Below are 11,311 nucleotides of genomic sequence, written 5' to 3'. Positions count from 1 at the left end.
AAATAAAAAAAATGAATCGATGACCTCAAATTAATAAATTATAATAAACAAATCAATTATCATACTATCAAGATTTTTTTTATATAATGTTATTTTAATAAATAATGATAAAAATAGGGTTAAGGAAAAATAATGACAAATATGGGATTATAGAATCATGAAGATTAAGGGAACACGTATACTAGTCGAAAAATCCTGGACCCCATCCACAAGTTCCAAAAAAAAAAAAAAAAAATCATTGTTTCACCATTGCTTCTAGAAGTGATCATCAGCCTAGTAAGATCAGTTTTGGACATATCCGGTTCTGTATTTCTGATAAAATAAGAAAAAAAATGAAGAAAGAAAAAAAAAAAGAAGAAAACGAAAGATAATTAAAGTACAAAAAAATATTGACAAACTAAAGAAAAATAAGAAAGAAGGAAAGAAGAAAACAAAACAATCGAGATAAATGGACCTAGAAATTCTATATAGGGGCACTATATGTACAAATCTAACAAAAAAAACTATAAATGAATATAAAACAAATGTTCATAACTTCATAAATTAATTAATTTAATACATTACAATTGTCATCTACAAGGTTTCATATTTTGAAATCGATCCATGATAAGTTCAATATCTAACTTATAAAATAAATCCTTTCCAATATAGGTTATACGACAATCATTTATCCATTGACCTCCCATTCGATTACAAAATCAAGTCTTCGCAATATGCATATAGAAAATGTTCTCTCTACAATAGTTGTGGCAACAGGTAAAATCAATGCTAAAGTGAGTAATTTGTAAACTAATAGATAGACTTTGTCTTTATTCGCCATGACCATTTTTACTGCAGGATCACATATGCTTTTTAGCTCAACAAACTCAATATTTAACGCATATCAATAATATAATTTTGAAGTTGATTCTCAAGCATAAAGAGTCCAAAAAACTGAAAAGTCTTCTGAGTAAAATTGAGCAAGTTAACTATGTTTTTTCCTATCAAAAAAAATAAATGAACTACTTAGATTTAGACATGCCACACAGAGAAGCAATTCAGTATTTGTCTCAGTAAAATGATTATTCAGGTATTGAAGTTGCATATCACTGATGATATATAAAATTTCAACACGATAATGATGTAAATTTGTAACTGATTGTGAATTTTACCTTTGTCGTCCTTGAATTAGAAATAGGCCATCCATTCTAAGGACTTCAATATCATGACTATGATAGAAATAAAAAATCATACAACAACAAATTTCAATCAGATTCTCTTATTTTTTACGGTATTTCTTTACAAAATTTGACTCAATCATTGCATTCACAATATTTTAGATCAAGATTTGCAGGTAATTCTTCTAGATTTATTTATGTATAAGATTGATCAGAATTCAAAACATTTATCTTCTTTGAAGATGATGTCTCTATAGTCTCTATTGTTGTTTTTCTTTTATAATATCTCTCTATATTAATTTTGAATTAATTCTACAAAAATATTAATAATAAGAATATTACATTCTATCATATAGATTTAAAAGCATCATAACTTAAAGTCTAAGAATATTTTAAAACTTACTGTCGAGCTTGTATATCCAAACAAGTGACAACAAATAATCCTCTAACTTGAATTTTGAAATTAATTATAAAAACCTATACGAGTAATTTGAATGTAAATATAACATGGAAACAAACAAAAATATATATAGTGTAATGTGAATATAAAAATTGTGTAAAAAATAAACGAAACCATTTTAATAGAACGTTCTTGAGAGTTGAGATTGAAAAGTTAATTTCAAAAAGAAGAACAAAGTTTATAAACTGCTTAGTTTTGTTGCCGATAAAAAATGTATTGTTTGAATTAATTATAAAAACCTATACGAGTAATTTGAATGTAAATATAACATGGAAACAAATAAAAATATAAATAGTGTAATGTGAATATAAAAATTATGTCAAAAAATGAATGAAACCATTTTAATAAAACGTTCCTCAGAGTTGAGATTGAAAAGTGAATTTCGAAAGGAAAAAAAAAGTTTATAAACTGCGCAGCTCTGTTGTCGATAAAAAATGTATTGTTTGACTATTCATTCATTAAAAAAAAAACAAATTATATTTTAAAGGGCACGTTGTTTGACCAACTTTCCTTTTATTAGGATTTACATGAGTTGGGCTTTAAAAGCCCATTAGAGATGAAAAAATATGGATAAAAAGTCATTTAAGATTCGAAATAAGACGTTGATAAAGTTATAAAATTTGAACTTTTGTGTTTAACCAAATAAACAAAACTCCATACCAACAAGCTAATATCAATATTATTTTTTAAATTAAACTTATTTATATATACATATCACTTTATAATTTATATTAAAAATATAAAAGACAGATAATTGAGGGGGCACATTCCCCTTGACCTTACATGGCTCTGTCCATGATGGAGATTGAGAAGAAAAGAAGCAAAAAAGAAGAGAAATGGTGTAATGAAAAAAAAAAAAGAAAAAGAAGAGAAAATCTAGTTTGTTACGCGAGAGATGAGAGAGAGAGGGAAAAGAAGAGGGAGAATGAAAAGTTTAGTTGGTTTCAAGAGTGTTGGAAGGAGGAAGAAAAGAAGGAATACAATTAGTTATAATTGTTTTAGAAATTCAGAATGGTTTTCTCTAAAAACCACTTATTACCCATAATTTTGAGTATTAATGAGATGTAATAATACATGTTTGACAAGATCCATTTTCATCCACGATTTCCAACATAACAAAGTCTTACATGTGACTGTCATATGGAGCTTGAAATCGTGGACCAAATATATAATTTTTTCTAAACCGTGTATCAAGTCCAAGATTCATTTTAACACTCATGGACCCAGTACACACTTTTTCGTAATCGTGTATTAGATCCACAATTCTTTTACCCTATTTTTATCATTATTTTTCCTTCAATCTTATTTTTGTCATTATTTATTAAAATAACATTATTCTTAAAAATAATTATACCATAGAGGGTTTCTTGAAATTGTAAAAAAAAAAAGGAAAAACTATTGCATGTGAGGATTTCCTTGTTTGTATCCAATCCTCCAATGAAGAACTAACCTTTCTGGGAATATTTCTTGGAATATTTCTCTTCCCGGCGAGACTTGAAGGGAATTACTAAACAATTATCTAGCACTAGCTAAGGTTTGACCACTTCTCTTCATCCACTTAAAAAGAGTTACAAAAGTTGCAGTATTGAACCCAACAGTGTCAAAATTTTCCTTCCAGCAGTGACCAATATTATTCTCTAGGCATGCTATTTAAAATAATGAATATATAGTAGAAAGGCAACTTTTCATATTACAACAACTACAAAGATGAGAGATCGAACCTTCAACTTTTAAGAAGGAAAATCATGTCAATTACCGCTAGCTATAGTGTCAAGGTAACTACAAATCCACGATCTCCATTTATAACTAAAGTCGTCCTTCAGCTAAAAAGTTTGACAAAGATGTCTCAATCTACTACGTTACAGACTTTCATTACAATCTTTCCTTTTCATCCATATTCTCTCTTTATATGGAAAAGGTTTTAAGGAAGCACCTTCTTAAAGCCACTACCAAAAACCCTTTACCACCAACTCAAAGGCGGATCAACATAAAAGAGTTCCACTGGCACACATCATTCAGTAATAAAAAGAATAAAACTTTCTAAATAATTTTAGTCTGTAAACTAAGATTGATTTCCACGTTTTCCATTACATCAAAATAAGAAAAGTTTTCCATTCCATATCAAAAGCAAAGGTAAGACTAAAATTCTACAGAAAACATGGAACTCTCTTACACATCCGGTGTTGGCAAGAAGATTCAATCAGCTGGCTGGAAACTAACTACTAGTATAGCAGGAAAACCAAAATGCAACAATTCCGACAACATATGCTCATTTGTTTCTTTGTTTGTTCAATCCATGCTTGCTAAGTTATCATTCCTTGATTTTCCAGTTATGGGATGTCCGAGGTCCACTTGAAATACCCTCATAATATCGAGATTTAAGCTTTCGGTCATTCCACAGTTCAACAAAATCTGAGAAAAGTTCACGAGCAGACTCCGAAGAAAGATCAGAAAAATACACATTCTTCTCATCTTTCAACCAGGTAGCAAATTCATTATTCTTTGAGAAATAGTCTTCCTTCGACAGTTCTTGAATTTTGTCTCTCTAAATCAACAAAATTATATTAACAAAAGTAGTAGGCACAGCCCAATAACAAGAAATACGACATAGTATCTACTCTCCAATTCCAAACAAAAAAACTAAAATAGACAAAGGCATTACATTTAATTGTTGAAAAAGCAATAGAAAAATAAGGTCGCATCAAATCTTCCTCTCGTACGACGATGAACAAATTTCGGGAGGAGTTCAGTAGAAGTAGCTAAGAAATCAAGGCTTAAGTGGGAAACAATGACACGAAGTTGAATTTTGGCAATGATTGCTATTCCAAGATTTTATTTTATTTTTTATTTTTTAAATCCCCAATAAAGCCTCATGCCAGTAATTAGCTGGCAGAATTATGTAGTACATCGCAAGGTTCACAACAATCTGATAAGGCAGGAAACAAATTTGTAGAAGCAGGAAGTTTGGTAGAAGCAGCAAATAACTAACAAATAAACAAGACGCTTCTCCTATTTGTCCAATCTAGACACCGTAATTCACTTTGAAAAGAAATTGGTTGATTTAATTCTTCAGAGTAACCACCTCACTGCTAAATAACTCACTATTCTAGGACCATGTATCGTGATTGTACTTCTGTTTCTGCATAAGATTGAGGAATGGTGTACATGGTTAACATACTTCATAACTGGTGATACGGCAACCTTATCGCAACTATATTAACATTAACTTCTATATTCAAGTAGCCTAATGCAGTGGCATAGCACCGAACATTTTGATATTAAAATAGTTCTTTCACGTGAAAAAGAAAAAGAAAAATAATAAAGACTAGGAAATCCTAAGTTATGAGAAGCTGAACGTTAGCAAATTTGCAAGCATCTTCCCCTTGTGCAACGTGAATACTCCCCTTGTGCAACTTATATTATTAGTAATTTCTATCCCTCTACATACCTGAACCAAATCCTAGACACCAGGTAACTTTCCGTTGATTAATCTATGATAACTCTCCTCCATTATATTCTTGTGTAACCTCACTCACATCCAGTGATCCCATAAATTCAGTTCAGCTGCACAGATCCATGAATTTTTTTTAAAAAAAGTAAAGAGTGAAAAACAATCCAATATTTTCCAGATGTTTTCACCATCTTCATTATATTTGAGTTAACCATATCTCGAGGCCACTTAAGAAGATCTCGAAATATGATAACCTAATACTAAATTTACTGGGTTTGAATACCTCAAGATATAGTATTAATAATTGAGAGGCGGTGAAGTAGGGGGAAAAACAACACAAGCATGATAAATCAGAACTTCTTATATAGAGCATTGTAATCCATTTCCTACTTCTGTTCTTTCCAAACCTAACTAATAATAACAGAGGAAAAGTGCAGGGATGATCAAGTAGAATAAGTAAAAGATAAACTAATACGCATGCTTTATCATTGCAGAAGAACTCACTGAAAGGTGATCGCCCTTGTGATGCTTGCCTTTGTGAATATCCTTTGACTTCTTCTCTGAGAGAAAAAGGCAGGGCATTACAAAACTTTACTTCGGAAACCTATTTATAAAGTACTTCTTCACAATCCTGTTCATAATTAAAATAAGTAAAAGTTTACATCTGCATTTGCAATGACACTGCTGTAGAAAAACTGGAAAAGTAAAAACTCGTGTATTCAAATACTTACAGGATAATCTTCTTTCTTTAAACCACAACTTCCTTCCAAACATGAGTTTTGAGAAAAAGACAGAAAAGGTAGCAGAGAGAATAAATTTGAAGAATGTATAAAAATAAAAGGATTTTGATTTCTACACATAGTATGGACACCAGTTTAACATCAGAAAACCTAAACATCGAATTGAAGCAATTTGTGCGACACCATTAATACAAATTCAAATGAAATAACCAACGAAGAAAAAAACAACCACTCGACCACCTATGAGATAAAACATAATAATACCAAACATGAACCGTAACATGCATACTTCTGCAAATTGCCCATTCGAGTTTACCTGAGTGGCGTTTAGAGTGCTTGTGAGATTTCTTCTCCTTCCGCTTCTCTCTCTTATCACTCCTTCTGCTTTCCCTTTCCTCATCTTCTGCAGCTCTTGGTCTCTTGCTGCTCTTCTCGTCTGAACTTTTACAAGCAATAGCATTAACACAAAACGCAGCACAACCCACCATAGATTACTGGAGAATCCACCCGAAGAAAAGCAAAATTATAAAGTTCTCTAGAAGTACTGCTTCTATTTGGGAGAAGTTCTTGAAGATTGTTGAGTAACAACAGATTAAAAGAGGGGAAATGCATAGACAAAAGAAGAAAAGAACAGAAATGAGTACCTTCAGAAGATGAAGCCGCCTTTCTATGCTTCCTCTTCTCCTTGGATTTTCTTTCGCTTCCGCCCATAGCACAATTGAACAAAGATCGTGAATTGGATGATTCAAGCTTCGATGACCGATTTGCGATTTGGTCCACCGCCGTAGCATGCCGGTTAACAGAAGGGTTTTTTTAAGAAAAGTTTTTTTTTTTTTTTTTTTTTAAAAAAAAAAAAAAAACTAAAAAAAGGGTATTATTATTGTAATTCGCTAATAGATTAATTAGCAGACTAAATAATTTTTTTGGAATAGAAACTGAGGCTCAATCATCATTATAAGTCACCCGGCCCCACATCATCTTTAGTCAACAACGTACATAATAATTTAACCAATTTCTCTCCGTGGGCGTCGATAGTTTAAAAAAGTGATTAAAATTAATGATGGTCATAGTATTACAACTTTCAAAAGAAATAGAGTTGTCTTTTAAATAAATGGCAAAATAACATCTCTTTTTAATATTGTAAACTTTTTTTTAAAAAAAAATTAGCCACAAAGTGCTATTATTCATTTTTATTTTATTTTATTTTTTATTTGAGTTTAACAGTTAGAAGTGAGAACTTTAACCAATGACCTTTTAATTGAAAATATATACCAAACTCAATTGATTTATGTTGATGCTCATAAGAAAATTGTTTTCTACTTATTTACTAAGGGTGTGTTTGGGGCAAGATTGTCCTAAGATATAGTCAACATTATCTCTAAATCCATATTTGATACAATATTTACTATCTTACATTCATCATTTTTTTTATTAATTGCTACAATGTTTACTATTTCCTTCTCAAACTAAAATAGTTTATAATTCAAACATATACTATTATAACCAAACTAAAATAATTTACATCCAAACACAAACTATTATAACCCAACTATAATAAGTTGACTATAATTGTCAACTTCTTGCTCGAACACCCCCTAAAGATTTTCCTTCCCAAATGTGTTTCAATAAAAAAATTACTTGTTGCTTATTTTAAAATTGATGTTTCACAATTTCTCTCTTTGAAATTATTATTAGGTAAAATAACAAATTGAAGTCTTAACACTTGTATCTATCTAATCCTTAAACTTTTAAAACTATAAAACTATAAATTTAGTCTCCAAACTTTAACACTTTTTAAAATTTCACAATCCAGTCAGACGTGAAATTAAAAATTAAAAGTTGAAACTTATATTTAATAGATGGATTAATTTTTAAAAATTTTGATTTTTTTTTAATGATGTGTTGAAGTTGAACCAAAAGAAATAGATTTAAGGGAGTAAATGGTAATTTTGAGCTTATTATTATCAGTTTCAAATTGCGGGTAGAAGAGTAGCGGAAGAGCAGAGTATAATGGTTATGGCGGGAGTTTGCCTCCATTTGATAAATCGATAAACAGAGTGAAAGTGTTGAGATTGTTTTCACTTTCAAAAATGTTGAATGGTTGGGTCCTTTCAGTCGTCTTCATCACCCTCCTCGTTTCTCTCTGCAATCCAAGAGGTGTTTCCGACATTAAAACTCTGGCTTTCTCTTCCCCTAATCATCCTCTCCATTTCTCTGAAACTCAGACTCAGACCCTCTTCACTTTCCTTTCAACTCTTCAATACGATTTCTATCGAGAATCCTGCCCCAATGCCGAGATCATTGTAAGGTCTGCCATGGCTCTCATTTACTCTCACCATCAAGATATCTCCGCTTCTCTACTTAGACTCTACTTTCACGACTGCTTCATCCAGGTATGTATCCATCAAATCACTTCTTCATTTCTTGATTCCCTTCTTGATTCCATCTCTCCGCTTCTTTTTTCTAACCTTCTTCTTTATTTTCTTTCTTTTTCCTTCATTTAGGGCTGCGATGCTTCCGTCCTATTGGATCCCATTTCAGGTGACGGAACTTATTCGAGTGAGAAGCAGGCTATTCCCAATTTGACTTTAAAGGGTTTCGATGAGATTGATCAAATCAAGGAGGAGCTTGAAAGGGTTTGCCCACGCATTGTTTCTTGTGCCGATATCCTTTCCCTTGCTACTAGAGATGCCGTCGTTCTGGTAAATATACATATCACACTGTCTTCTTCTCCACCCCCCCTTTCTTTTCATTTCTTGTAATTCTCTGTACTGATTGATTGTGGGGTTTCTGAGGTATTGATGATGCGATTGCTTTTCTCAGCTTAGAAATTAGGAATAGAATGTAGTTTTTTTCTCAGCTATTGTGTTTTGATTCGACTAAAATGATTTGGCAATTAGGCTGGTGGCCCTTTCTATCCAGTTTTCACCGGCAGGCGAGACAGCACGAGGGCATACTTTGAAGAAGCAATGGCGGAACTGCCACGACCCGACGACAACATCAATCGTACTCTTTATCTATTTGCGACTAGAGGATTTGATGAAAGAGATATGGTCAGTCTTTTAGGTATGCTAAAATTATCTCTTCCCTCGAACTCATTCACAAATCACAATTAGTCTCAGTGGTTATCCTTTTGGCTTTTGAAGGAGCGCACAACATTGGGAAGATTGGGTGTCAGTTCATTCTGAATCGTCTTTATAACTTCTCTGGAACCAGCCTACCAGATCCATCAATTGACCCTGAGTTCCTGAACCTGATGAGATTCAAGTGCCAAGAGAGAGAGAACAACAACAATGGCAATCAAGATCAAGTGTCTCCAGCATCATCCCCAATTTCAGAGGCATCAGTAGAGAAGCTAAGGAGGTCTACATTGGGCATGTCGTACTTTCAAGAATTGTCGCCTTCGTTGTCGTCAGAGGGAGGTTTCAACACTCATTACTATAAGAGCTTGTTGAGTGGGAGAGGATTGTTGTATGCTGATCAGCAACTAATGGCCAACGAGAAGACGGGAAGACTGGTAAAGGGCTATGCTTCCGATGATGGCTCTACCTTTCGCATGGACTTTGCAAGGGCTATGGTGAAGCTATCGGTTCTTGATGTTCTAACTGGTTCTCAAGGTCAAATTCGTGAGAGGTGCGGGCACTAAACCGCAACAACATATTTTTGTTTGAGTTGTTCTTTAGTATCATTGCTCTGTTTTCATTCTTGAACAAAGTTGGATATGTTTTACAACTTGTTTGGAAGTTGGCTGATGTTAATATCAGAAATGTGTATAATAGAAATTTTTCAACAATGGAACCAATAATAACCATGTTCTTCCTGCCTAATATATGGCGACTATATATATATTGAATTTGGGAAATATATGAATGGATTAAACAGATACCACTAGAAAAAATATGGACCCATACAAATCCTAGTAGCATTAAATAATCAGATTTAATTTAATATATAGAACAAGCATCAAATTTGTTTGCATACGTAGGTTCAAGTAGTGATATAGAGGAGAAAGATATAGAGAAACAAATTTAATGTAGAGGAGAAAGCCTAACAAATTTAATATAGAGGAGAGAGCCTCTTTGGGGTATTCCCTCATCAACAATGGTTCAAGTTCAACAAACCTCTTCCTTAATATTACATTCTACTGAAATTCTTCAATATCTGTTTAGCGTGTGTAGCCTATCAAGATTCTATAACCATCAATTAGGGCTCTTTAAAAAAATGATAATATGTGCACCTTTAAAACTATTTGCAAAAATAGAAACCTTCTTTTCTTTATTGAGTTCTCTCTAAAACAAATCAAGTTAGGTTGCATCTCTTTAAGAGACGCATAACTCACAATCTTAATTGACATTCGTATTAAGATTATGGTTGGTTGCATCTCTACTAGCATGGCTTGTCTTTTAGTATTTGGATCATCAAGAAATGTAACCTTATATTTGTTACATTTTTCAAGGAGATGAAATCCAATAAAGAGGATAAAAATAATATATTTGCAAATTGTTTAAAAATTGCTACCGATTTTACTTTGTTTTCTTCCCAGGAGCTCTGAGGATATGGAGCATTCAAGCTTTAATTATTATAAAGTTTGGGTGTAAAAGATATGCTATCACATGAAAGAATATAGAAAAAATAATCAAGGTAAAATCTCAAGATCTTAGAAACAAGAAAAGAAATAAAGTAAATATACTCATATACCCCTGTGTTATAAATACTTGGAATCGTATTAACAATCGTATTAACACGTAAAAATGTTGGATTGCAATTTCTTAAATACAATTTCTACAGACGATACTTCTATGTCAAAACCAAAACTTTGACCCCCATAAAGCACATAAAGATACCCTTTCGGAGATAAAGGCGATGGAAGAAGTCGAGATACCTCGGGAAATTCTGATGTGGGCGGTGAAGGCATGTCCTTCTTCATGGAGTAGTATACATCAGCGACGAGAAGCCAAATAAGGTCGGGATCCATAGATGCAAGACCTCCAAGCGCATTCAAAGATGCTTCCCTAAGCCCCACAACACCAGTAAAGGCTACACCTGCTACTATGCCACTGACCTTCTTCAGAACTACTTCCAATGCCGATGCACTTCTTCTGTTTCTAGATAGATCAGCAATCATATTGAGCAGTGCGACCTGAACTTTCAAATTGGAACTTTCAGCAACCGAGTCCTCTGATGATATAGATGCTTTTCGATAGGGAAGTTGTAGTACTGCCTTCTCTTCTCTCATGTTTTGTTTCCTTAGAAATGGAGTAGTCAGAAGCTTCCAAAAATGAGATCCATCTGTGTGGAAACGTCGTGTGAAGAAATCTCCTCCACAGATTTGTACTGAACTGCTTATCACATTTAAACATCTTCGTGCAGCCTGCGAAAGTTGCATTGATTACTATTTCCAGATCAATAAACATTAAATATGAAAGGAGGCAGCAGGCCAGCAGCATAATCTAAAATTAACTAGATTTATTTGTTGTTTGTTCGAGTTTATGTAGGTCAGAGG

General features: G+C 32.8%; 2 protein-coding genes across 3 annotated transcripts; one reads left to right on the top strand and one right to left on the bottom strand.

The window, feature by feature from the left end:
- Positions 1 to 3,654: 3,654 nt before the first annotated feature.
- SCI1 (splicing regulatory glutamine/lysine-rich-like protein) lies at positions 3,655 to 6,870 on the bottom strand. 2 transcript variants are annotated; one of them, XM_039032901.2, is made up of 4 exons: positions 6,453 to 6,870; positions 6,125 to 6,244; positions 5,573 to 5,628; positions 3,655 to 4,162 (listed from the first exon to the last, which is right to left on the bottom strand). In XM_039032901.2, the coding sequence occupies exons 1-4, from the start codon at positions 6,517 to 6,519 to the stop codon at positions 3,929 to 3,931; spliced, it is 477 nt and encodes a 158-aa protein (XP_038888829.1). In that variant the 5' UTR covers positions 6,520 to 6,870; the 3' UTR covers positions 3,655 to 3,928. The 2 variants fall into 2 exon arrangements, with proteins under 2 accessions (XP_038888829.1, XP_038888830.1); XM_039032902.2 differs by having other exon boundaries at positions 6,125 to 6,302; positions 6,453 to 6,712.
- A 900-nt stretch (positions 6,871 to 7,770) lies between these two features.
- LOC150036381 (putative Peroxidase 48) lies at positions 7,771 to 9,635 on the top strand. Its single transcript, XM_090313967.1, has 4 exons — positions 7,771 to 8,201; positions 8,313 to 8,510; positions 8,709 to 8,874; positions 8,955 to 9,635. The coding sequence occupies exons 1-4, from the start codon at positions 7,899 to 7,901 to the stop codon at positions 9,452 to 9,454; spliced, it is 1,167 nt and encodes a 388-aa protein (XP_090170093.1). The 5' UTR covers positions 7,771 to 7,898; the 3' UTR covers positions 9,455 to 9,635.
- The last annotated feature ends 1,676 nt before the right edge of the window (positions 9,636 to 11,311 follow it).

Source organism: Benincasa hispida, chromosome 5 (genome assembly GCF_027475165.1).
Source record: "Benincasa hispida cultivar pf3 chromosome 5, pf3_genome.v1.1, whole genome shotgun sequence".
NCBI classification, from domain to species: Eukaryota; Viridiplantae; Streptophyta; class Magnoliopsida; order Cucurbitales; family Cucurbitaceae; genus Benincasa; species Benincasa hispida.
Note: the sequence above shows the minus strand (reverse complement) of the source record. Positions and strands in the feature narration are given on the sequence as shown.

Bases quoted from the DNA above. Each gene is read 5' to 3' on its own strand.
- SCI1 (XM_039032901.2), bottom strand. From the start codon at position 6,519: ATGGGCGGAAGCGAAAGAAAATCCAAGGAGAAGAGGAAGCATAGAAAG. The intron at 6,245-6,452 runs GTACTCATTTCT...GTAAAAGTTCAG, and splicing joins GGCGGCTTCATCTTCTGAAG to ACGAGAAGAGCAGCAAGAGA. The intron at 4,163-5,572 runs GTGAGTTCTTCT...TTGTTGATTTAG, and splicing joins ACAAGGGCGATCACCTTTCA to AGAGACAAAATTCAAGAACT.
- LOC150036381 (XM_090313967.1), top strand. From the start codon at position 7,899: ATGTTGAATGGTTGGGTCCTTTCAGTCGTCTTCATCACCCTCCTCGTT. The intron at 8,202-8,312 runs GTATGTATCCAT...TCCTTCATTTAG, and splicing joins TTCACGACTGCTTCATCCAG to GGCTGCGATGCTTCCGTCCT. The intron at 8,511-8,708 runs GTAAATATACAT...TTTGGCAATTAG, and splicing joins CTAGAGATGCCGTCGTTCTG to GCTGGTGGCCCTTTCTATCC.